Raw genomic sequence first — 27,017 nt, 5'->3', positions numbered from 1 at the left:
TTGTCTCTGACCTTTTTTCTGTTTCAGAGAGAAGAAGCAGAAAATTCAGGACATCAAGAATAATATCAAAGAGGCTATTGAGGTCAGTGGCTTTGTTGGTGTCATTTTTGCTTGTAGCAGATGAAAACATTAAAATAGCTTGAGATAATTTTACAATCTTTAATTGAACTGGTCAGACATATGAGCAGATAAAGCAAGCAGTCCTGTTTTTCATTTCATATTGAAAATCTTCCAACTGTGTGTGATCTACTTTTAAATGAATGTATTCCTTATTGGATTTGTGTGTTTGTGACAGACCATAGTAACAGCTATGAGCAACCTGACACCGCCAGTGCAGCTGGCGTGCCCGGAGAACCTGTACCGGATAGAATACATCCTCAACCTCGTCAACCAGAAGGACTTTGAGTTTCCATCTGTGAGCAGTACAATATCAGACTACACACTCACACTCAGATATACACGTCGTTTAATAGGAAAAATGTTTTTACCTTCTAGGTCTCTTTTTCTAGTTTTGATCATCATACCTGTTGGCTATGATGACAATGCTTTCCTCACCAATTTAATGGTTAAGAGCTTTTTTAAATCTATAGTGGATATAATGGTTCAGATTCTGATAGTCCAATGTTGTTACTTAATGGTATAATATCCCTTAAGCAGTTAAAGAATTAAACTAAATCAGAATTAAACATGCCCACACCTCTGCACAACCCTGTGGAGGTGTGGGCCTCACTGCTGGATCTTGTGTGAATGCAGCTGAAGTTCAGGCCTTGTTCAGAAAGACACAGACCTGCAGCTCTCTCCATACATCCATGACATAGACAGAGAGCAGAGGAGAGAGGCAAAGATTGTGTGATGCTCAGGAATTTGTTTTTGTAGTTTTACAGACATTGCTATTGTAATATATGATGGAACAAAACTTTCTGGGGGCAGGGTGTGTTGGACTTGCAGTTTCCACATTGATTAGAACTGCCATGCACATCAGTTTTGACCTACTGCATATACAGTGGTTGTTTATACATGTAGTTTTGCATAGATTTGAAGATTTTAACAAGCTATTTTAGGTGCATCCCTTTTCACTTTTATCTCCAAACTGCACAACTGTGACCTTTGAAACACACTGGCAAAAGGTACAGGTATCCTCAGCTGCGTGTGTATAGTAGGTAATTGTCCCAATATCCCAGATGTTAATCCCCTGACATGAGTAGCAGACACTGAGGTTTACTAATGACCTGATGGGTCTTATCTGTGTGGGTTTAGTTTTCTCAGTTGGGCATTCCCATTAATTGTCCAGGCCAAGAGACTAAACCACAAAGTCTCACTGTTTAGCCACAGCCACCTGTGGGGCTAGGCTTAATTCACTTTTCAGTTCACCCAATCTCACATAGAATAAAAGCTGTAGTTCATCTTCTACCAACGGGGGGATTCATTTATTTTTAACATCTTGCCATCATGGTATGTCTGTCCATGTGTTGTCTGTCTCACCAAATGATAATACATGATAAAATCTTAAATTACACCACCCGCACGCCCCCCTTATAGAGTACATAATTGAATATTGGAGCAACTTGTTGCATAAATTTGCTTATTAATTAGAAAAAAACATGTTTTGCTGAAAATGCAGCCATTTCTTGAACAACATACCATGTATTTGAATCTTCAGCCCTTTTATCACAAACCATATATATCCTCCTGCTGACTAAACTCCTGGCAACCTTTGATTTCAGTGCAATTAAGTACAGTATGAACATCAACTTGCTAAGTCTTGGAGCATGCTTGAAGTAGGTTATCAGTGACCTCCGTAGCGTTGTTTTATGAGATTAATTTTGGTCAAACTAAAAAAATACCATGGTGTTTGAATGCAGATGGAATCGTGGATTAATTTGATGAGTTTACCACTGTGACATGTGCTTGTGAGAAAGTAGACACTTAGGAGGTGTTTCTTTAACAGCCTCCGTCTTTTTGTTGTTGCTGTTGTTTATTAAGAACACTATAAACTGATCTTGAATTACATTTGAACATAATGATCATTATAATTAATTAATTTGTTTATTCATTTTTAAAAAACTTATTGTCATGCTACTGAATATCCCTAGTGCTGTACTAAGCATTAATGTAAAGTGCAGTATATTGTGATTATTGTGAAAGAGTATTAAATGAGCTGTGTAAAAACATTGGCATGGTCCCTTAATACTTTGAGACACAACGTTCATATTTATAGGGTCCATGTGTTATTGGAAGAAGAGAAAATGCTTGCTAATTGGATTAATTTGTATAACAAGCTCATTAGCACAACTGCTTGTGTTTAATCTATGATCGTGATTGTGGAGGGACAGCTGAAGTTCCTCTTGTTTCTTTGCATACAGTCATAGATGACAACCTTTAGCAAACAGGGTCAGACTAGCACCCACACATCAACCCTGCTCAAGTGTCCCTGAGAAACGTGTCGCTTACCAGTTCCAGTGGCTCTGTTTTTAAGTTGATGCAACCTCCTCATGGGGATTGATGGTGCCAGATCTCATATTTGAGAATTGGAGTTTGCATTGTTGCCCAGTTTGATAGTTTCATTGATGTAGAGTGACAGTTAGTGGAGAGAGAAGCAAGGGAGGCTGTAATAGAGAGGGAGGCAGCAAGGAGATAAACAGGGAAAGAGGAAGAATTACATCAAGAAAGGAAGACTGAGGTATGAGGTATGACTGAGGTCTTAAAGCGCATGACTATAAAGGTGTATGATTATTAAAAGAGGAAGAAATGGAAAACTCCATAATAATTTTTTTTTTTTTTTACATGTAAAGGATAGTCCTTTACAATACAACAATACAACAATACAGATAAGATTTGTCTCACCAATAGACTGTCAATGTTGCAATTAAAAACATTTTCTAGGTTTAGTGGCAATTTGAAGCAACTGAGGCAAACAAGGATGTAGAACTGCAATGATGATTCAATTGATTAGTCAGTGGACAGAAAATTAATTGAGAAAAATAAGATTATTAAAATACGATTAATCACTAATGAAAATAATTGTTAGTATTTTAGGTTTTAAATGTATTTCTCTTCATCACAACACTGCCAGAACAGCTTAACAGAAGAAGTAAAAGAGAGGAAAATTAGATTTTTATAACCAGGGTCTTTACATAAATATAACTTTTTACAAACCAAGTTAATTGTAGAGATGCAGGAATGCACAAACTTTGATTTGGTAACTCTATACTATGCAATCCATCAATCAGACAAGTTTTAAATAAGTCTAAGGTTTAACCATATTAGCTATGTATTTATTACTTATTTAGAATTGAAAGAGTTGATACAAAATTGATAGAGAACTGTTGAAATTATTAAATAAAAAGTGCATTGTAAAGCTACTTTAATGGTTCAACTTTGACCCACAGTACCTACTGTAAGTGAGAGTGTACACAGTTTTACTATGCAGTGGATGGGTATAATTGACAATTGTGGTGCGTAATGTTGGATTACATTACATGAATGTTTGAGTTACATTAATTATTGGGTTAATTTGTAGAAAAAAGCATAATGGTAAGTTATACAGAAATAAATAAGACTAAGGCTGGGAGAAAAATCCTCTAAGAAACATGAATAAGAATGGAATTATTGAAGATAATGATCCATTCTTTTCCAAAGAGAAAGGAGAAAATATAAAAGGTTGTTCATTTGAGTCAAGTGACCATTTTCACCAGATACACTGATCTATTCATTTATTTATTTACTGTACATGATGGCACTAAGCTCCTGCCCTTATACTGTTTGAGTTACAGTTAGTGAGCAAAGAGCAAATAAGCATCTTACTCTGTGACACCTCACAAACCAGAGTTTTTTCATATGGGATGCTCTCTTTAACCACTTAATCACCCTGCTTCCTCAGGAATTCCCCTCACACTGAGCTGTTAGGAAGCAATCATTTTTTTATGGTTGCTGTTTGTCTTTACTTATTTGGTTGGTTGAATTGTTTATGACTAGCAAGGCATAGTTTCTTAGTTATAAAACAGTGTATTCTGCCTTTCATCCAGATCTGTGCTGGTAGAGTGTATGTGTATGTGAGAGAAGAGAGAGGTATGTGTGCTCTTAGGCATCAAAGGGCACATCACCACTTGAGTCAGGACTGTGACATTTTTGTTGATTTATCTGGTTCTTTTATGCTTTCTAAGCATTACATAACTTCCTCCATAGGATTTAGACACAATAAATTGATCAGTGTTATTTTAAAATGATATAAGTGAAAGTGTGTGTGTGTGTGTGTGTGTGTGTGTGTGTGTGTGTGTGTGTGTGTGTGTGTGTGTGTGTGTGTGTGTGTGTGTGTGTGTGTGTGTGTGTGTGTGTGTAAGAATGAGACATGGATGTCCCTGTCTTCCCGCCCTGGAAGAAGAAAGTAGTCTGTGTTTGGCCTGCATTAGGTCAGCTTATGGGCACATTGACTCCAGAGTTCCTGTTAATTAACTTAAACATAGAAGAAACTTGCTGAGTCACTCTAATGGGCTTTTACTTTATCTGTGTCTGCACAGGCCACAGCTTATAATTATTAATGATTATTTATCAATCAGCAATTTAAAAAAAAAAAAAACAAAAAACGGAGAAAAGCCAAAAAAATCCTCATCTTTGAGAAACTAAGAAATGTTTTGCTAATTATTTAAATTGATTATTAAATTGATATTTATGGATCAATCGACTAATCATTTTAGTACTATTTGGATTTTCCTAATGTGAGAATATTGATTAATTGATCATGTCTTTAGTAAAAGTTTGGAGTTAATACACACTGAGCAATGTACACCTCCCCAAGCACCAGTTAACCACAGACTAGACAGGATTAGATTGAATGGAGCAGGTCAGATAATATAAATGTCACAGGTACATTTCAGGGGGTGACAGTAGACTGTACAACCCTGTTTCCAAAAAAGTTGGAGAATGTGGTGATGTGCAAATCATGTAAACCCATATTTAATAGAAAATAGAACAAAGACAACATATCAAATGTTGAAACTGAAAGATCTTATTGTTTTATGAAAAATATATGCTCAATTTGAAATTTGAATGTTTCAAAAAAGCTGTGACAGGAGCAACAAAAGACTGGAAAAGTTGTGTTATGCTAAAAAAAAAAAGCATCTTTTTGACTATCTCACAACTAATTAGGTTAATTGGGAACAGGTCAGTAAGATGATTGGGTATAAAAAGAGCCTCTCAGAGAGGTAGAGATGGGGAGAGGTTCACCACTCTGTGAAAAACTGTGTGGGCACATTTGAAGAACAATGTTCCTCAAGGATTTGGGAATTTCAGCATCTACGGTTCATAATGTCATTAAAAGATTCAATCCAGAGAATCCAGAGAAATCTCTGTATGCAAGGGAAAAGGCCAGAAACCAATATTGGATGGCTGTGATCTTCAGGTCCTCAGGTGGCACTGCATAAAAAACAGACACAATTCTTTAGTGGAAATCACTGCATGGACTTGGAAATACTTCCAAAAACCATTATCTGTGAACACAGGTCGTTGCTGCATCCACAAATGGAGGTTGAAACTCTGCCATCTAAAGAAAAAAACATATCTAGACATGATTCAGAAACATTGTGGACTTCCCTGGGCCCACGCTCATTTAAGATGGTCTGAGGCGAAAGGGAAAACTGTCCCGTGGTCTGACAAATCAAAATTTAAAATTATTTTTGGAAATCATGGATTCTGCGTTCTCCGGGCTGCAGAGGAGAGGTTACCATCCAAGCTTGTTATCAACGCCCAGTTTAAAAACCAGCATCCATGATAGTATGGGGGTGCATTAGTGCCCATGGCTTGGGTAGCTTGCACATCTGGGAAGGCACCATTAATGCTGAGCGGTATATACAGGTTTTGGAGCAAAGCATGCTGCCGTCCAGGTGTCTTTTTCAGAGAAGGCCCTTGCATATTTCAACAAGATAATGGCAAACCCCATTCTGCGCGTATTACAACAGCATGACTTCGTAGTAGAAGAGTCCAGATGCTAAACTGGCCTGCCTGCAGTCCAGACCTGCTACCCATTGAAAACATTTGGCGCATCATGAAACAAAAAAAAACAACAAAGGAGACCCCAAAATGTTGAGCAGTTGAAATTCTATAACGGGCAAGAATGGGACAACATTTCAAAACTCCAGCAACAGATCTCCTCAGCTACCAAACATTTACAGAGTGTTGTTAAAATAAAAGGTGATGCAAACACAGTGGTAGACATGCCCCTGTCCCAACTTTTTTGAAACATGTTGCTGGCATTAAATTCAAATTGAGCATATATTTTTCATAAAACAATTTAGAATATTTGATATTTTGCCTTTTTTCTATTTTCAATTAAATATGGGTTTGCATGATGTAGGTTTCTATTTACATTTTACACAGGGTCCTGACTTTTTTGGAAATGGGTTTGTATTAAACAAGCTAGATAGTTAGCTACATCACTAAGGTGTTATGAAAACCAAGAATGCATCAAGAGCAGTTTGTAACTGGTGGATCAGGACAGGGATTGATAATTAGAAGAAAAGACATTTATTATTTGAAATTAGATTATAAAAAACACCATGTATCTAAAATTGGTAGTAGGTGACAGGCTACAAAACCATCTTCAAGTTAAAACAATTTATATGAAATTGTTTGATGAACACTCACAAGGCATCTCAAAGTCTAATAACTGTAACAATGTATAACACTCTGGATGAATAGCACCTCTAGCTCCTGTAGTTGTAATATTATACAGGAATGAATAATCAGAACTTGCGGATCAGTGGATCATTTAACCTACATTATCTCAAATCAAGGACTATTGTAATGCAGACAAACTGTGCTCTGTTGTTCAGACTTAGTCCTGTGTGCATAGAAATACTGTTTAACATATATAATTATTTTTCTTCATGAAGGAGCCTCTGAGGCTTCCTCCTCTGTAATTATGTGAACCAAACTGTAAAATGATATCACGAGATCTCAGTGATGACATTTTACATAATTGAGGCACAATTACATGCACGATTTTTGTAAAGGCATACAAACCTAAAAACCTGTTTTTGAATCATCAAAGTTTCAGAGCAACAGAGATACAGCGTCACCGTAACCATAGTAACTCACTTACACACAATGCGTGCACATAGCACTAGAGGAGTAGCAGCATAGGAATAAATTACAATAACAGATTTGTGGATATTTCTCACTTTGCCCTGACGGTCTGAATAACTTGCTGCTGTCTGTTTGTGCGCTGTGTCTTATCACGCAGCGACCTTAAACTAACCATAGAGCAAAATCATTTTACCTCGTGTCAAATGGTGTTATTTGTACCATTAGACTGTAGTATAAGCTACCCATATGCTATTAGGTTTACTGGGAGATTTAAAAAATAGAAGTGTCATATGATAATATGATATTGAAGGAGACGGAGCTCAGCTCTGTCAGGCTCCAGCTCAATTTAACTGTGAGCCACTGATGGGAGGCAGGCAGGCAGACGAGACGTCAAGAAGAGAGTTAGACAAGACCAATGTCAAGCTTGAGAAATGGTATGGTGACTGAAATCGTATTACAAGATTCTACCAGGCATGAATATGGGAAATATATTGTAATATTTACAATTACATGTAAAAAGGATATATAAATGTTTCAACCCCCTCAAATTGTTGTTTTTATCTGTTTTGGGGGGTCCAAGCCAGTTGGCTCAGACCCCCTCAATCCTCCCTGCAATTCAAACTCTGGTCACATTGCAATTGATGGCAGTGTCCATAATTGCAAAGTTGTATTTTCCCTGTAGCTCAGTGCTATGAGGTGACCACAGCCCTTTTATGATTCTTAGTGATTTGGTCTGAAATGGCTTTGTGAATTAATCTTAGTCAAAAAAATTCCTTAAGTCCTTTGTCCTTGAGTCCTGAAATTAGGACTGACATGTCCATTATTTTTAGGAGTTTCTCCTAAATCAGCAAGTTAGGAGCTACTATTAGCCTTAAGATGCTTTGTGAATACGGGCCCTGGATTTGCAAGGTCGATGAATGGTATAATAATTTCGAGTGAATTAATTTACTCTTTACTTAAGCTTTTCCATAAATGCCCCACACATAGATCTGAACATCCACTCCTTTTGTCTGTCAAATGAAATGAGCCTGTTACATGAAATATCAAAAACTGTCACATATCCAAAGTTGTTATAAAATACATTTTATCAAAACATATTCTTTGCTCAGCTAGTTGTAGATTTTCCTCTTTCCTGCAAAAGGCTGTCAACTGTAAGATGCTATTTAAAACATACCCAAAATATATATAAATAAAATTGTATAGAAGGACTCATTTCATTTCACTTTAATTTCTTTTGAATTTGAATCCTGTCATTGTAACTGTATGCTTTATTGTGATTGTGTGCTCTAGCATGTTGTTGACATACAGTCCTGTATGTGATACATACTTTGGATTTGTGTTGTTAAAAAATGTTTGTGCAAAGGTACCTGCTTCTGTGTACTGCTCAGATCATTGTGGTTTCAGCAGCTTTCTAACATTGTTGGTATGAAATCTACAGAGGACACCTTTTGTTCAATCAGAACAAAGAATGCAAGAAGAAGTGAGGTGGTCTGTCTATAGTGACTGTATATTGTGAGTCTCTTTCACTCCACCGCTATTTACCTTTACAAATATACACAGGCAGCGCCCAAGCACAACGTACACTGCATATGGTATCAACAGAAACGCTGAGTGTGCCGTGCCCTTAGACATGCACCATAGATGACAGACATCCTTGGCCTCTTTTCTTACTCCTGTCATAGCTGTCATATCATCAAATATTAAAATGCATAGTAAATAATACAGAACATCCCCTGCTTGTAGAAACACTTTCCTTCTTTAATTCAGTAGATAGAACTGTTAGTTGACAACATTTAATCAAGCAAAGATCACATAATTTTGAACTTTAAATACAGTATGTAATCTAGCATTTCACTGCCTGCCATAAGACAGAACTGAGTCAAAGTTTTGTGATTTAATCTTAAACAAGTTTCTGACCAGTGCCTCAGATAAAATCTTGATGAATACACCAGTAAATATCCCCAGCAGCAAGAATGAATATGTTACTCTGCTGTAATTCCCCATCAGTTTTCCCAGGACAGTTTTCATCTGGACTCAATGTATTTCTGTTTCCCTGTCCCTCCTCAGGAGTTTTACGATCATGCGAAGACACTGTGGCAGGACGAGGGGGTCAGGGCGTGCTACGAGAGATCCAACGAGTACCAGCTCATCGACTGTGCACAATAGTAAGTAACTACCTGCCATTCCAGCTTAGTGGTCACATTATGTTGACACTGAGGTGTGAATTTATTAGGTACACAATACAAAATCCTACAAAAAATTACGACTTACGAGACTTATGATCAGTTTTATTGACACTGTATCAGAGAGGTGTTGATTCCCCCTTTAGGTAATTTTTAGAATTAATTTGCTATTAGCATCATATTGGCATTAGGGATACAAGTTATTATTCTCATTATTAAGTAATCTGCTTATTATTTTCTTAATCAATTTATTGTTTTGTCTGTCAAATGTCAGAAATCACTAAAAAAGTGCTAGATATGGTGTCCTAAAGCCCAAAGTGAAGAAGGTGATGACAAACAGTCCAAATCCGAGTTCACTGTCACATAACACAAAGAAAAGCAGCATATCTGGGTCCATGACCGTGGACTATATCCTGTCAGAGAGACTCTTATATGTGGACACTTGAGGAATCATTAGCTATAACATGGCTTTCACCGAAGATGTTTTTCATCATTTTGCATTTGTAACTTAAAAATGTAAAATGTCTTTATGTCTTTATCAAGATTTTTTTCTATATGTGAAGTAACACTTAAGTTTTCTCACAAGTTGTTTCGTCTCACAGTCATTATTATTTAGAAACAGTAACTTAATGTTAAGTGTAAAATGTACTTGCTTTACTAATTAGTTTGTTGTAGTTTAGATTGCCAGATTACAAGTAAATCAAGGCAAACATCACATGGGCTTGGGGCCCCCGGTGCCTCTTTCATGCCAGTAAGCAACCGAGCACATACCCCTATTCAGTTTGATGTACACGGTGTTGACACTTCACCATTTTAGGAAACCTGTAATCAATTTTTTAAGCCTCGGTGTTGTTTCTTATTGGCTTTGTTTATTGCAGTGTCAGTGTTTTTGCTTGGCTGAATAACTTATTCTTGACGTAAACTTTAGACATCTTTACTGTTCTGTGTGCTTACAGGCTAAAGTCTTAGAAGCACACTGCTCATGCACAGTAACAAAGGTGTAATAAGATTTGGCTCGTCTGTGACATCTAGTGGCAGCCACAGGACACCACTACAAGCTTTGTGCCCACAAAGTAACGAATTTTAGAGACACAGTTTCAGTCTCCATGTGCACCAAGCAAATATTATTTTACTCTAGTATACAGTGAAAAGTGATGCAGGTAAAGTGGTTCACTGGAAGAGTTTCTTCCATGTAATTCCTTCCAGATATTAAATAAATTCACAGATACATTAACAACATTAATAACATCTTTGCTTGTCCTAATACAGATATATTGCTCTATACGAGGCGGCCTTACGTACGTATAACTTTCTATCAGTAGATATCTGTAGGAACTGTAGGAGTATGGAGTAATCCAAGCAGATAATTAGGGCTAAGTAGGACCATTTAAAACCAGTTGAGATAACAGCTGCCCCCGGCAGCACTTTTAAACATTGAGAGCATGACGGGAGTGTCCATGACTTCAATAAAGATTAATTTAGTAGAAATTCTTGCACACACAAGTGATATCTTGATCATCTTCAGTCATTAATAGTTACACACGATTACAGATTTTCCACAGGCTCATTGACTACGTGGATGGCAACAGGTGTGTGCCTTTAGATTCAGGTGGTTCTCAATAGGCTTTTGGTCAGTGGCAAATCACATGACACACATTTACAGTTCTAAATCCATAATATAATATACTTATTAAACAGAATGTGCAATTCATATTAATCTACATCATAGTTAAGGATACAACAATATCAACATAATAGACAGATAATGTGTGTCATGTGAAAAGTTAATGACTTGTGTGTTTTGACCTTGAGGTTGATGAGTTGTATAATAATATCAAGTTAACGAATTTACTCCTTCGGCTTCTCCATAAATGCCCACACATAGATCTGAACATCAACACCTTTTGTGTCAGATGAAATGTGCCTGTTATATCAAATATCAAAAACTGTCACATGTCCAAAGTTGTTATGAATTACATTTTATCGAAAGATGTTCTTTGTTCAGCTAGTTGTTGATCTGAATGAGGAAACTTTGCTAATTTTCTACCCATTTTCAGTGTTAAATGCTAATCACTACAGAATACAAAAATGCCAAAATCTACCCTGATCTACCTGTAGATTTTTCTCTTTCCTGCAAAGGGCTGTCAACTGTAAGATGCTATTTAAAACATACCCAAAATATATATAGTAAATTGTATACAAGGACTCATTTCATTTCACTTTAATTTCTGAGGAATTTGAATCCTGTCATTGCAACTGTATGCTTTATTGTGATTGTGTGCTGTAGCATGCTGTTGACATACAGTCCTGCATGTGACACATACTTTGGATTTGTGTTGTTAAAAGTTTTTGTGCAAAGGTACCTGCTTCTGTGTACTGCTCAGATCGCTTTGGTTTCATCAGAAATCTGTAGAGGACACCTTTTGTTCAATCAGAACAAAGAATGCAAGAAGAAGTGAGATGGTTAATCCATGCTGTGTTCCAGCACTGGCAGTGCTCTTAAACATTTGCAAATGTTGAGGCTCTACCGATGTATGTGTTCAACATCTCACATTCAGTCATGTCAGATACAGTTGTGAAAAATGTGCAGTAGACAGTATATTATGCCCTGTGATTATCTAGGACCAACACTGCGACCTCTCTTTAAGACCTTTGATCTATGATCCCATCTTCCTCACTGTTTCTCTCAGCATCTGTGTATCTCTAAAACATGACCTTTTTGCTGTCTTATCTAAATAATATGTATGTTTTTTTAAGATTGCACAAGAGCATCTTAAATGTGTTTTAATGGCTCAGAGTTCATTGCAACTACAGACTGCACAGTTATCATTTCCAAAGCAAAAAGAAAAGCAAGATTGTAATGAAATAGTTTTCCTGTAACTGCAGCAGTTTGCAGTGTTTGGGAGTAAACAAGGCTGAGGATTTCTGCAGATCAGAGGATGTTTAAAGGAGGTGGAGGGGTGGTGTTTGAGGAGAATACCTTCGCTGCTCAGCTGTAAACTATGAGCCCATAGCCTACACAGCTTTTTACTAGTAAATCACTCTCTGTGACTATTATGTGCACTTAATTGAACACTTTAGGTTGGCTTTTTAAAAGATTACTTGAGGAGAAACTCTCCCCCCTATTTTTATTTCAGTTTGTTGAGATGGTACAGTCCAGTCTCTTGTTCCCTCCCACTTCTTGCTCACAGATCCAGCACAAAAACACATCCTGCTCTTTCTTTCTTTTTCCCCTCCTCTGTCTTCCTTTTCTCCATCTACATCTGTCTGTCTGTCTTCTAGCTAAAGCTACTCCAGCTGCGCTAGATTTGGAGCTGACAGACTATTAATAGCACCTGTGGTTGGGTCTCCATGGTAACTGTGCTAGAGGCCAGGGCACTGGGGAGCTATTTTTGAAATCTGCTCTGTAATGTCAGACAGACGCCACTATGCTTTTATTCTCTCTCTCTCTCTCTCTCTCTCTCTCTCTCTCTCTCTCTCTCTCTCTCTCTCTCTCTCTCTCTCTCTCTCTCTCTCTCTCTCTCTCTCTCTCTCTCTCTCTCTCTCTCTCTCTCCTTTTTCTTCCCCTCCTTCACGTTCACTCCATGTGCACCCTTGTCCCCCTTTTCCGTCTCGACACGTGTACTTGCTCGACCATCTCCATTTCCTTAGTTTCTCTTTGTTATCAGGAATTTTCACATTTTGGTAAATACACCTCTAGATCCTCCTATGATAAGAAGTTCACTGCTTATTTCCTTACCTAATTCACATGTGATGCTTGAAGTGATAAGGGTCATTGAATGTTTTTGTAGTCATGAGTTATGACCCCAAGCTGGTCAAAGGGAAAGGGGAGTAACATAGTCTCAGATGAGGAACTCAAGGAGGCATATAATTCAGGATCTAAGTGATGACAAGAAGCATGGTTAGAAGTTAGGGAGAGACAAGGTCAAAATAACATAATGACATAAAGCCTACCACAAGAGAAAAGGTTACAATGCTAAACTCCCTGAAAAACTTAAACGAGGAGAAAAATGGATTGAAACAAAACAGCAGCTCCCCCCTACAGGTCTTCTTATGCAAACAGGCTGATAACTCAAATGTAACAAACAAAAGGCTAGTCTGGCACAGATCCTGCATTCACAAAAGTAGCTCTCTTAAGGTATACAAATACATACAATACAAATTATCAGCATGGCAGAGAGAGGGTGAAGTGCAGCTCCTCAGTTCTTATATACACCAGGTGAGGTAGAGGGGTTGGACTGATAGCTGCTGGTTCTCTGGCAACTAATGAGCATGAAGAGGGAGGTACTAGGGTTGAGGCCTGCAGAGAAGCACACTATGCAAACTTTAACCCTCAACACACAATTACATTCACCTATGGGGGGATGTAACACCCCCGACCATAAAAACCAAACATTCATGTTGCTGAACCTTAGCATTCATCAAGAGTCACACCCTAGAAAGAGCATCCGCCACCACATTATCACATCCTTTTTTATTTTTTATGCCAAGGTTGTAGTTCTGTGCGATGAGTGCCCACCTCATTAGCCCTTGGTTGTTGTTTTACATATGTGACAGAAAGGCTGGTGGGTTGGGTCAGTGTATATGTCCACAGTCACTGAGGTGGACCCCATATAGACTTTGAACTGTTGCAGAGCAAGCAGCAGTGCCAGAGACTCCTTCTCTATTGTTGCGTACTTCATCTGATCCCTATTGAACTTCCAAGAGAAGTAGGATGTTGGATGACACACTCCCTGTGCATCATCTTGGAGGAGGACTGCTCCAGCTCCCATGTCACTGGCATCCACCTTCACTTTGAAAAATCTGGAGCAAGCACGGGGTTACTAGATAGGAGAGCTTTGGCACAGTCAAGACAGTGCTGGTAATCATTTGTCCACACAAATGGCTGGTTTGGACTACACAGGCTTGTTAGGGGAGCTGCAACTTGGTAGAAATTTTTACAGAAGCTTCTGTAGTAGCCAGCAATCCCTAGGAACCTGCACAATTGACATCTAGCCTTTGGCACACGCAAGGTAGCAATAACTGTTGCTTTAGCATCTATGGGATGTACCTGTCCTCATCCAACCTCATCTCTGGTATAGAAAGGTTTAAACATGTTAATGTGGTGGCACAGGCAAGTTTGATCTGGGGTCTTTATCATATAGTCAATATTAGTTACTTTACTTTCAATCACATGAGGTACAGAGAAACTAGCAGAGAGGGCCAAGCCAGAGAGTGGCAAAAGAACTAGAACCTGATCACCTGATTTAAATGATTGGGGGACAGCCTTCTTGTCATAATGGCGTTTGTTTTTGCCCTGGGACCACAACACAGTTTCCTTTGCCATCGAGCAGACCTGAGGCAGGTGCTCACGAAATTGTGAAACATAATCCAAGGTGTTGGTTTTTAGAGTGGTTGGATGCCATGAACTGTTCTTTCAGGACCTTTAAAGGACCTCAAATTGAATGACCAAAGATAAGGTAATTGGGACTGAAACCAAGGGACTCCTGCGTAGCTTCGCGGATGGCAAACACCATCAGTGGCACTCCCTCATCCCAACCCCTACCAGTGTCCACACAAAACTTTTGCAGCTTTGCAGTTCTAACGCTCCTTGGGATTCAGGGTGGTAGGCACTGGAAATGAATGTTTGATTCCCAAAGTCTGTATGACCTGCTTGAAAAGTTTGGACATGAAGTTAGTACCTTGATCATTTTGAACTACTTTTGGCAGGCCAAAGGGGTTGAAAAACTTGTCAAGGCCCTCACAACTAACGGAGAGTGGGAGGCGAGTGGCAGTACACATTACTGTTCACATCACTGTTAAAAAGAACTGATTACTAGACTTGGTCTTATGTAATGGGCCAACATGGTCTATAATCACATGTACAAATGGTTCATTGAGGGCTGGTATAGGACAAAGAGGAGCAGGAAGAACTTGATTTTGATTGGTTTCCCTGCAATCTGACAGGTGCTGCAGGTACAGCAAAATTGCACAACATCTGCCTTAAACCCAGGCCAGAAGAAATGTCTAAGAATCCTGTGGTAAGTTTTTGTGACCCCCTAAATGTCCAGACCATGGATGATCATGTGCAATAGTTAGTGCATGCTGAGAATAGGCAGAAGGGACAACAACTTGAACCACAGTGCTCCAATTACAAGCTGATTGCTGTGCAGATCCAATTTCCTCATGCTCGGAATCCACCAACTGAGCTGCCTGCAGTGTCCACTTGTGCCCATACTTCGTGGAGGATGGAGTCCCGATGCGCAAGTGACTGTCTGGCTCTCCTGGTTTAGACATGGAGAAGCATTTAGCAAGAGAGGTAGCATAAGAAATGTATGCTTTCTGAGTCACATGGAGCTTTAGGAGGTCTCCCTTGGGTGACTACATGTCAAGAAGTGCTTTCGATTCTCAAAGAATCTTCATTACCACCCAGAACAGACCCCAACATTGTGTCACTCTGGTCTGGTTTTTCCCTGAAGCAACAAGACTGGGCACTGGTAAGAACACTGGCGGAGAAAACAGTTGGATAAGTTTAAGACAGTTCATCTACTTTAGAATCTGATTCTGGAATCTCTATCACCTCTTGGACACGATTCACTTTACTCCAGCATTGTCATTTCCCATTATGAAGTCAACGCCTATTATGGGAAAGGAGGGCCATGCACCAACATCAAGCATGGAGCTGGAACATAGCCCATTTCAACACCTTGAACAAGAACACTGGTATAACAGGAGGACTTTTCAGTTAAAGGCAACACATCTGACAAAATCAAGGACTGGGACCCACCAGTGTCTCTTCTCACAGGCTGCTCATCTTTAGGCCACCCTGTTAAGAAGATAGTATCTTCAAAGATGAAAGGCTTAAAGCAAAGGTCAGGCTCCTTATTTTGTGACTCTTCAGTTCACTGAGGTTGGACAGTTTTGACCAGCCCCACCCCTTTTGGTTTTCTTTCCTCTGCTTGCACTTTAATGCTCTACACTCAGCAATAACATGTCCAGGCTTAGGGCACAGACAATTGAAGGTGTTACGCAATAGACAATAAGTGGTCTTTCCTACAAACATTTAATTCAGTCCAAGTAGGATTAGCCAGAAATGCTCAAATCAAACACACACATTGCCATGCCTGTTGTATTTTTAATTCATTGATATGGTAATTCATATGGTTAATAATTATAAGGGATAAATATGAAGAATGTGAATTAGTTCTTTTTGAGGAGTTATGGTTCATGTACAGTGAGTAATACATGTCACAGGGTAGCAGTGATGTTCTGACAAAAGTTAAAGGTGCCACAAAGCAGTGTTGTAAAAGAGAAAAAAGGAAGAAAAGAGAATTTTACTGGCACACGTGAGAAGAACAGCACATTGGTATGAATTGTGTGCAATTCATGATGCGCAGTTGTTAAGTAAAATGTTAAAATTGAACGTGGTGTTCTGGTCATTTTTGCAGAAGTTACAGCTAAGTTCCCACAATGCCTGCCCAATATGCCAAATTACCCTCAACAGCAAAAAACTGTTAACAAAGACTCCAAAAATTCATCACTAGTGCTGGAATAATTTAGGCTCCTAGATGAGCCCCCACATATGTAACATCATTTCTGGAGTTTTGGCTGTTTTCAAGCTTTGTGTCTGCCAACCATTATATAATGTCTGTATTGTGAATTGTATATGGTGATACAATACACATGTTGCACAAGTATCTCTTTTCTTTTTTGTTGTGCGCATCACTACTATGTATGTTTACTCCCTTCTGACACACATGCTGATGCAGTTTGACATTTTAGATGAGTGCTTTAATGTTGTCCCTGGCTATTGAAGGAGCAGGGAGGATGCCTCTGCTGTGAAGGTCTCCCACCGAGCAAAACATAGTATCATTTATGTTGGTTAAAGTGGACAGTTTCAGTCACATTGTCAAAATGTTGTGTTAAAGTCCTTTCCGTGGTGCTTGTAGAACCTATGTTGGAATACAGTGGCTGTATTTCATATGATATCCCAGCTGAGGTGTTAGGTATGAATGAACCTTTTATTCAAACTTTTACAAAAACACACATGCACATGCACGGTTGTTTAAGGAATGATGCTCATTCCACAGAAGTCATGTTTTGAGCTCAAGCTGTTTTTGTTACTGATTGTTGTGCCTGAACACATCTGTGTAATTCCTCATCAATATGAAACAACTATTTGATCAGTAATATTGTCCCAGTAGCAGTGTCTTACTTTTCTTTTTGTGTTTTCTCTTCTTCTCTCTCTTCAGCTTTCTTGACAAGATTGACATTGTGAAACAGAGTGACTACACTCCAACAGATCAGGTGGGTGAATTCCTGCCACTAAATACACACACACACACACACACACACACACACACACACACACACACACACTTGTACTTCTATCTTTGTGAGGACACTCATTGACATAATGCATTCCTTAACCCTAACCCTAACCTAAACCTAATTCTAACCATAACCCTAAAACCAACTCTTAACCCTCAAAATGTGATTTTAAGGTGTCTCAAAAAGTGAGGACCGGCCAAAATGTCCTCACTCTGTCAGTAAAATACTTTTTTTGGTCCTTACTATGTAGCAAGTGTACACACACACACACACACACACACACACAAATCCTACCAGTGGCTACCACACCAGACAGGACCCCAGATGCAGGCTGTGCAAAGATGTCCCTGAGACAGTTCAGCACAAAACAGCAGGGTGTAAGATGCAGGCAGGAACAGCGTACATGAACATCACTGGGGGCTGTGACCCCCAAATTGGGAGGATGGGTCTTCTCTGTCCAGAAGAGCGCAGTTCTAGGAACAGCTAAGATACTGCGCAGAACCCTCAAACTCCCAGGCCTCTGTTAGAGGACCTGAGCTTGACAAAGACACACACCCCTATATAATTTTATAGTATACACCCACGTTTGAGAGTGAAATGGACCAGAGTTGGAGTTGGATCTTGATCTATGTTGTGCATTTGTTTTCAATTTTGTCCTTCAGTAGAGCAGCGTAACCTCTTCATGCTGTTATTTTCAGTTTCAAATTTGACATAATCATTCAAACCATCAAAGTTGAATCTTTTACCCAAGCTGCCCTGTGCAAGTCTAGAAATGAGGACGGAAAATAAAAGCATCTCTTGTCCCAGTTTTTCACCCTGACCTAGAAAACAAGACCAGGACAGAGAAGTAATTTGTAAAGTTTCATGCTTTCTTCCAATTTGACGTGTAAGCACTCAAAATTCTGTATTGTAATCAATGGTGCTTATCACGCCGTCCCCCAGGCTGCACTGGACCATGTCATGGTTCACCTGATTCCCACATACAGGCAGAAACTAAAACTGTGTAAACCTGTTGTGAGGACATCAAAGCAGTGGAGCATAGAGGATCTGCGGGCATATTTGGACTGCACTAACTGGGAGGTGTTCAGGACTGCCAACAGTCTGGATGAGTTAACAGAGGCTGTGACATCCTACATCAGCTTCTGTGAGGACTGCTGTATCCCACCATGCACCAGGGTGAGTTATAACAATGACAAACCCTGGTTCACAGCTAAGCTCAGTCAGATCAGTAGGCAAAAGGAAGAAGCTTTCAGGAGTAGGGACAAGGACAGGTTTAAAAAGTGAGAGAAGCTAAATGACTGTTATCTGAGAAACTTCAGCTCCAGTTCTCAGCCAACGACTCTGCGTCTGTCTGAAGAGGCTCAGACAGATCACCAGCTACAAACCTAAACCCCCCCCACTTCATTAACGACTTGCGCCTGGCCAGCAAACTGAATGAATTCTACTGCTGCTTTGAAAGACAATTGGACAGGCCTGACACCAGCCCCCGTGAGTCCAGCCACCATCTCCAGACCAATAGCTTCTCCTCCCCCACCTCATCAGGGGTTCTGGCACCTCCACAACTGGCCACATCAAAATCCCCCTCCTCCCCCACCAAAGGAACAGCTCTCGCTAACCTGGAGAGAGCCAACTGTGGAGCATTTCCGCTTCTTGGGAACCACCATTACACAGGACCTCAAGTGGGAGCTGAACATCAGCTCCCTCATCAAGAAGGCCCAGCAGAGGATGTACTTCTTTAGACAGCTGAAGAAGTTCAACCATCCAAGGACAATGATGGTGAACTTCTACATCTCCATCATCGAGTCCATCCTCACCTCCTCCATCACCATCTGGTACGCTGCTGCCATTGAGATGGACAAAAGCAGACTGCAGCGTATCATCCGCTCTGCTGAGAGGATGATTGGCTTCAATTTACCATCCCTCCAGGACCTGTATGCCGCCAGGACCCTAAGGCGTGAAGGAAAGATTGTAGCTTACCCTTACTGACCCCTACCCTGGACACAAACTTTTTGAGCCACTCCCCTCTGACAGGACCAAAACCTCTCGCCACAAAAACAGCTTCTTCCCGTCTGCTATCAGCCTTATCAACAAGGCTAGAGAGCCCCACTGTCACTGATCCCCCCGATCTCCCCAGCCCCCCTATAGAACTACTGCACATTCCTGTTACATTGCAAAGTGTAAATATCCAAACAGAATATATTTATTTATTTTTTACATTTTCTATATTTTTTTGCACAACATTCCCCATGTCTTTATCATTATTGTAAATATCCCACATCTTTGTTGTAAATATTTCATTTTAATTTTAATTTTAATTTTTAACTTTTAATTTTACCTTTAATTTTGCTCTAAGTTTATTTATGTTACTGTTTTGCACCAAACACCAGCACAAATTCCTTATATGTGGAAACATATTTGGCAATAAAACTGATTCTGATTCTTATTCTCATTCTCATTCTGATGATTTTAGCAACTTTTTTGTCACAATTTTGCTTGTTTTACCTAGGATTTGCTGCGGTGCAGAGTACTGACTTCAGGAATCTTCGAGACAAGATTCCAAGTGGACAAAGTTAATTTCCAGTAAGTAAAAACAAAGAAAAGGGCAGTGAATTACTAGTGTATGTGATGATTTTTTTACCGTACTGACTCATAGCTTCAGGATTAAACATGTACTATGACAGCAAATTTAAACAACTGGACCAGCTTAGGGGATGTGCTGTTTCTCCACACAATGATGGTGTTTCACCTGTTAACACTAGTGTTTCTTGTTTGATGTACACAGTATGTTCGATGTTGGGGGTCAAAGAGATGAACGCCGAAAATGGATTCAGTGCTTTAACGGTAACTTATGTTTATTTTTGCTTCCCCTCCCTGGACTCTGCTCATATCTTTGTCCCTAACTGTCTCTCTTTCCCTCTCTTGTGTCCTGTTAGATGTAACGGCCATCATCTTCGTGGTGGCCAGTAGCAGTTACAACATGGTGATCAGAGAGGACAATCAGACCAACCGATTACAGGAGGCCCTCAACCTCTTCAAGAACATCTGGAATAACAGGTGAAGAGGAACTGAACAGATACTGTCAGCCTGTTGTTTTCTGTCACTCTGTAGCAATGATGGAGGGAAAACTGTCTCTTTGAAAGTGTGTTTCCTTGGATTCTCAGTTTTAAAGTGATAAGGAACTCTATTTGTAGATACAAAATCAGACAATTTTTTGTTACTACAGACAGATAATGGTTATCAACCAAGCCAAGTGTCAAGGCTGGTAAACTTTTCTCTTGAGTGATTGGATAACCAAATGCGGGTTCCCTAGCAACAAACACAGTTTAAGACCAAATAATGATAGATCATGTACTTTAATTAGAAGTTTCAGGGGTGTGTAAGCAAATAAAAGTTGCAGAATGACAGAAAGTTACCAAGGTCTTTTGCAACGTACCTCCCATCGCTGCAGATAAAGTGGTCATTTAGTTGAATGCCTTTGTTCTTACACTGAATCTAGAAGTCAGTCCAAATATACTGCACCCATTATATGCCAGGTACTACTGTGGTCCAGAAAGGTCAACACAATGCAGAAGCCACAACACAAATGCAAAGGTCACAACACGAATACAAAAGCCACAAAACAAATGCAAGAACCACAACAGAAATACAAAACCCACAACATGAATATAAAAGCCACACCTCGAATGCAAATTCAGCCACAACAGACATTAAGCAACAATGTAAGTGAGCAGCAGCCCTACAGCAAGAAATTTGGGTGACTGGGAGTCGATATAGTGACTCGCTGCTCAGAAAATAGCATGCACCCAACCATTTGGCTATATATGTTGTGGCCTTTGCATTTGTGTTGTGGCTTTTGTATTCGTGTTGTAGCGTTTGCATTTGTGTTGTGGCCTCTGCATTTTGTTCACCATTCTTGGCCACCGTAAGGTACCAGTGGTTATGTTGTGAACTGTTGAGGTTTCTGCAGGACACAGAACTATTTTTTGCACGCCTTCAGACACTCATTATTCTCTAGAAATCTAGAATTTATTTACACTTTTCCTCATACAGCTCTCACCCACTTGACCCCTGTTTATATTTATTTAGACCAACTCAAATCAGTGATTTCATCTCATATCTCTCTTCACACTCAGGCACAATTTGAGGGTTCGGTGTGTGATCTTAATTCACAGTGTTTTGTTCTCTGCAGGTGGCTGCGGACCATTTCTGTTATCTTGTTCCTAAATAAACAGGACCTGCTAGCAGAGAAGGTGCTGGCAGGGAAGTCCAAAATTGAAGAATACTTTGCTGAATTTGCTCGCTATACGACACCTGACGATGGTGAGCGGTCAACAGCTTTATGTACGGACATGTTTGTCCTCATATGGCCATTTATTTAGATAGGTAGATATGTGAAGTTCACCATTAATATTGAGCAACACTGTCCATGTTAGTAGCTGTACAAATACAGCTGTCCCTTTCCCACTTGAGACTATCTCCTTTAGAAACAGCTTATTTATTTCAGGAAATAATCTAATCATTGATTGTAAAGTAGGGTGACCAGACACCCCAAACTGCCTCAAACACTCCCAACTGGTGAATGGTCTCTGATAAATGTCTCAGTTTTCCACCATATGTCCCATTTAAAAAGTAAAAATTAAAAATAGGGGACAGTGCATTTAGTGTCATTAACCACAAGAGGTCACTGTCATTCTGTTCATACACATACACACACACACACACACAACTGACTACAGTATTGTGGAAAATTAGTTTTTCAACTAGTTACGTAATTACTCATCATAATGTGTGCCAAGTGACTAATTTAAAAACAAGACATTTTTGTCCTTGCCATTGTATTATCCATTCCTATTTTATCAGTCTCCATCTGATAGATGGGCATTTCGTTAGAAATTTGGTCTCATTAGTCTCTCTCTCCTCTTTCAGCAACACCAGAGCCTGGAGAAGATCCACGTGTCACAAGGGCAAAGTACTTCATAAGAGATGAATTCCTGGTGAGTGCATAGAAATGCCTTTGTACTTTATGTAAATATAAAGGTTAAATCTTGTAATAGTCTCTGTTCTTATTGTCAACAAATCCCCTGATAACACCAAAACCAGCAACAATATATCTATGAGGGTCACCAATAATGTAGGGAAGTCAAAAGGTGTTGCGAGACGGAATAACACATTATTGGTTTTGATATTTTCATGGGATTTGTTGACAAAAATGTAGAATCTTTTAATGTGTTAAATATAGCAAAAACTGTATTGTATGTGTTTGTTCTACATTTGTTCTTAGTTAAAAGTAAAAATTGGAGACACTGCTAAAGAAAACCTCAACAGTCAATCAGAAAATGTCTTAGCTTGTAATATTTACAGTGAAACATTCTTTCACCTTTTTCTTTCTGTATTGCAGAGGATCAGCACAGCAAGCGGGGATGGTAGGCACTACTGTTACCCACACTTTACCTGTGCTGTTGACACAGAAAACATCCGCCGTGTCTTCAATGACTGTCGAGACATCATCCAGCGGATGCACCTGCGGCAGTACGAGTTGTTGTGATGGGAGAGGAAAGGGGTTTGGCCAAAATCACAAAAAGAGAATGGACTATGAGAAACCCTGAACCCTGTGTCTCTGAACTCTCCTCTTCCAGAAAAGTGTGTGCGCTCTTGTGAAGGAACAGGGGCCAAAATACACACACACAGAAATACAGTAAACACACCTTAGACTCAGAATTTCCCCTGATGCAAACTCCCTACCTGCAGTAGACAGAGCTATTTTGATGGAAGGTTTCGAGGGGCTAAAACATTAATGAACTCTGATCTTCACCTTCAGCCATACTTCCAGCTCCTCACCTCAAGGCATCATGTATCATCACTGTTACCTTCACCTTTCCAAAAACCCTAACAGGCCCAGTTTGGACTGTATTTCCTGCAGTGAGGAGGGTTTGAGCTACAGTTGAGATTGTAAGATTTCCCTCTTGTTCAGGTCAGAATGAAAACTGAGAGAGCTACTACTTCAGTGTAACTGGGAAAGAGATGTTGAATTACTGCAAATAGAGAATAAACATGTCACAACAGATCAGCTGAACACTGTATCTAACAAAAAATACAAGCACTGTGCTCAGGACATGACTCAAACTGTGTACACCAATCCTTTCTATCACTTACACACATCCATAAATCCAACCACAATATCTGCTTGCAAACAGAAACATATCACATCTGCTTTTTATTGAACTTCACAACCACAGTGGATCCAGAAATGTACTGATCTACTGATGAGTAACAGACTCATCTACCTTCTGGTGGATTTTTCCGGCGCAGTGCTTTGAGATTAAACAGACTGAGTGACCAACTGTGCAGCCAAGCCCAGAGGAGCAACATTGCCACAGACTACACAAACAAGGGGTGCGCTGTGATCAGTCAGTCTGAAGGGGGGTGCGAGGGCTCATAAAAACAGGACAGAGCTGACTCTGCTGTGAATTTCTCTGATGATGAGTTTGAAGATGTTTGACAGAGACAGCAGTGGTCCCTCAACTTCTCCACAGAATTGTTTTGCCACCTGACTTTGCCTTGTTGGTGGTGGAGCAAAACGTGAGGAGGATGTATTGAGTTTAAAAGAAAAAAGAAAAAAAATGCCATCCTTTATGGAACTTAAACAGAGGGCAAAAAGCATCCTTCTACAGTGCAGTACAATATAAGTTAAAGAGAACTCTCATCTTGTCATGATTGACCCTGTTTTACTGTCTCCACAGCTGTTTTTGTCTGTGTAGACTTTTGTGCCATTGTGCCATGTGGGCTCTCTTTTTTTATCTTTAAGCTTTCTGTCTCTGTCATTCTCTCCTTATTTCATCCCTGCTCTTTCCCCTTTGAGGATTTTACTCACTTCTCTGTCCTCACATTTCCCCCCCCCCCTCTTCACTCCCTGCTCCCTTCCCTCCACCATCTTCCAATCAGCAATTTTACCTTTCTGACAATGCTGTTTAATCCTGCTGTAATAATCATGGAATATAAAAAAAAAACTAGAAGATAAGAACAGCAAACAGGACACTAATGTTTTTTGGGGTTTTTTTGGGGTGAAACAACCTGCTCGCACCACCTTGCCATTCCGCCATCTTTCCTGCCTCCTGCTTCTTTGTATGTCCGTCTTTACTTTACTGCTGAACTATTATTCTTGTACAGACTGTAAAATGTATTATTTTGTACAACTTTATTGAAAAAAAGAACTTTTAGAAGATCCCTGTGCCTTGATCACGACTGTACGTGTGTAATGAGCTAAAGTGGGTGTCATACTGCGCTGTATAGCTTGGCCAACCCCCTCCTAACTCCCTGCCTCCCTCTCCACTTCCTTCTTTCTTTATCTCTATCTGTCTGTCTGTCTCTCTCTCTCTCTCCCTCCTCAGTCCTCTCTCACTCATCTCCTTGGGGACAGAGGACAGCCATTCGTAGCTTTCGTTTTATTTCTCTTCCCCTATCATCCATTCTCTTTATGATTTAAATGTCTATTTTTGGATCCATATACCCCCAAAAGATAAATATATGAAATGTATATGGATTTAAAAAAAGTATTTTATTAGAATCAAATGAACATTGACAAATTGTACACTTGATAGTGTGCGTATTGATATAACTTAAATCCTTTCAACTGAAGTTGTGTTCAGGTTTCTTTTGTTTTCCTACATTTACATCTGCAGAGGACATTTCGAAGGGTTAAAAAGGAGATGACAGAACAATGTTTTATTGTTTGTTTCTACACAAATCAAAACAGGCCAAAAATGAAAAGAATGAGGGGGATCCTCTGTCTTAGCCTTGCGCAGCAGAGGCAGCCTGTACAGTATTAGCATTTCTCTCATTTTAGTGCCCTAGTCTTCATTTAATGTGTACATCAAATATGGGTCTCTACTTTCTGAACAGGAGCTCAAAGAAATAAAGGTTTTTTGGTGCAGACAGCAACAGGTCTGTCATTACACTTTAAACACACTCTGAGACACAGGCAACACTACTCTCTACTTTCTTACATAAGCTGCATTTTTGCATTCTTATCCCCCAATTTTCATTGGGAGATAGGGTTGTTGTAACACTAGAGGAACTGGAGTTTCCTGTTCCTTTACCAGTAATTTCCTCTTAGATACTCAAAGTCTGTATTTATTGGGACAGTCATTTAGGTGGTTATGTCAGTTTCTAACAGGAGGCTTCTGGCTTTTATGCTCTAACATGAAAATTAATTAGCAAACTCTCCTCACCATGAAAATGTAACCAATGTGCCTTTATCCTGCAGGTAATGCCCCAGTGAGTCCCTGAAGGTAAAAATGTACAAGGACAAGTTCTGAATATCTGGCCTTAGTCTACAATATACAACTCCTTATACATGTTTTTCCCTGTCTTTGGCCATGTTGCTTTACCACAGTCATAAATTAAACACATAACCTCTTCAGTGCCACAGCAAAATGTTTCTGTGCAGCCAAGCATTGTCCAAATCAAAAAAACATAAAATTACAAAAATTACAAAATTTCCAAAGATGTTAAATGTCTTTATTTGGGGGAAATGTGTATGAAACCCTGCATGAAACATCCAGACTATTTACATTTGTCTGAATGGTGTGGCCATAAAAACATGCATTTCAATCTTTAAACGGTATGTCTTTAATGAGGAGCTGGACCAAGCTAGTAATGGATCAATATGTGATACTGTCAATTTGGAATAACATAATATTCCGAATGTTCAAGCTACAAAAAATAAAGAAACTTATTCAAAGTAACCCCATAGAAGGGTTATGTCTGGACCTCCAAACTCACACAGCAAGTTAGTGCTATTTATATAGCTCAAACACAAGTTGGTGTGTCTAGTCTTAGATTTTCTGCAGACAGCCCAATTATTTATGCAACCGTGTCCAACAATCCAACCTTGGTAAAATCTCCTGTTTGATGGTGACATACTGGCTATGTGGCCAACAGATTGGGAGACAATTGAAATAGATCTACAGGAGCTAATTAACTCCATGTTTGGTGGTCAAACCAACTTCAGTGAAGTTTCAGCTGATGTGGAGGCAAGGAGAAAACAACTGAATTTTGTTTTTGATGAGAACTGTTGCTTTAGGTATGCAAGAATGGGCCTTCAGGCAAATATGCACCAACATTTGTTATTTCTAGCAGCAAGGGAATATATATATGCACTGCTCACAAAAAGTTATGGATATTTGACTTTCAGGTGAAATTTATGGAAAATGTAAAAAGTTCATGCTACAGTGATAGCATATCATGAAAGTAGGGCATTTAAGTAGAAGCATGCAATGGTAATTTCTTCATCTCAAACTATTTATTGAAACAAAAGCTAACAACAGTGGTGGGCACACCACAACAAAAAATGTCAGTGTCTCAATAACTTGTCATGTGTCCTTGAGCATCAATTACAGCTTGACAACGATGTCTCATGCTGTTCACAGGTCAACTTATTGTCTG

The 27,017-nt window shown here is 39.4% G+C and overlaps 1 protein-coding gene across 3 annotated transcripts in view; it reads left to right on the top strand.

The window, feature by feature from the left end:
* The window catches only part of gnas (GNAS complex locus), a 38,995-nt gene extending 13,787 nt beyond the window's left edge, over nucleotides 1–25,208 (top strand). The window contains exons 4-13 of one of the 3 annotated variants that reach the window (XM_071475680.1): nucleotides 28–82; nucleotides 296–415; nucleotides 9,148–9,245; nucleotides 17,495–17,549; nucleotides 20,080–20,153; nucleotides 20,356–20,414; nucleotides 20,507–20,627; nucleotides 21,763–21,893; nucleotides 22,500–22,567; nucleotides 22,972–25,208. In XM_071475680.1, the coding sequence (XP_071331781.1) occupies nucleotides 28–82; nucleotides 296–415; nucleotides 9,148–9,245; nucleotides 17,495–17,549; nucleotides 20,080–20,153; nucleotides 20,356–20,414; nucleotides 20,507–20,627; nucleotides 21,763–21,893; nucleotides 22,500–22,567; nucleotides 22,972–23,118 (928 nt within the window). In that variant the 3' untranslated portion in view covers nucleotides 23,119–25,208. Of the gene's footprint in view, nucleotides 1–27; nucleotides 83–295; nucleotides 416–9,147; nucleotides 9,246–15,264; nucleotides 15,284–17,494; nucleotides 17,550–20,079; nucleotides 20,154–20,355; nucleotides 20,415–20,506; nucleotides 20,628–21,762; nucleotides 21,894–22,499; nucleotides 22,568–22,971 lie in introns of those variants that run through there. The other 2 variants (XM_071475679.1, XM_071475681.1) reach the window with 2 other exon arrangements.
* The last annotated feature ends 1,809 nt before the right edge of the window (nucleotides 25,209–27,017 follow it).

Source organism: Trachinotus anak, unplaced genomic scaffold, assembly GCF_046630095.1.
Source record: "Trachinotus anak isolate AG129_WGS33_773 ecotype Australia unplaced genomic scaffold, CSIRO_AGI_Tana_v1 ptg000004l, whole genome shotgun sequence".
Classification (NCBI taxonomy): domain Eukaryota; kingdom Metazoa; phylum Chordata; class Actinopteri; order Carangiformes; family Carangidae; genus Trachinotus; species Trachinotus anak.
This window is presented reverse-complemented; position numbering and strand designations above follow the sequence as displayed.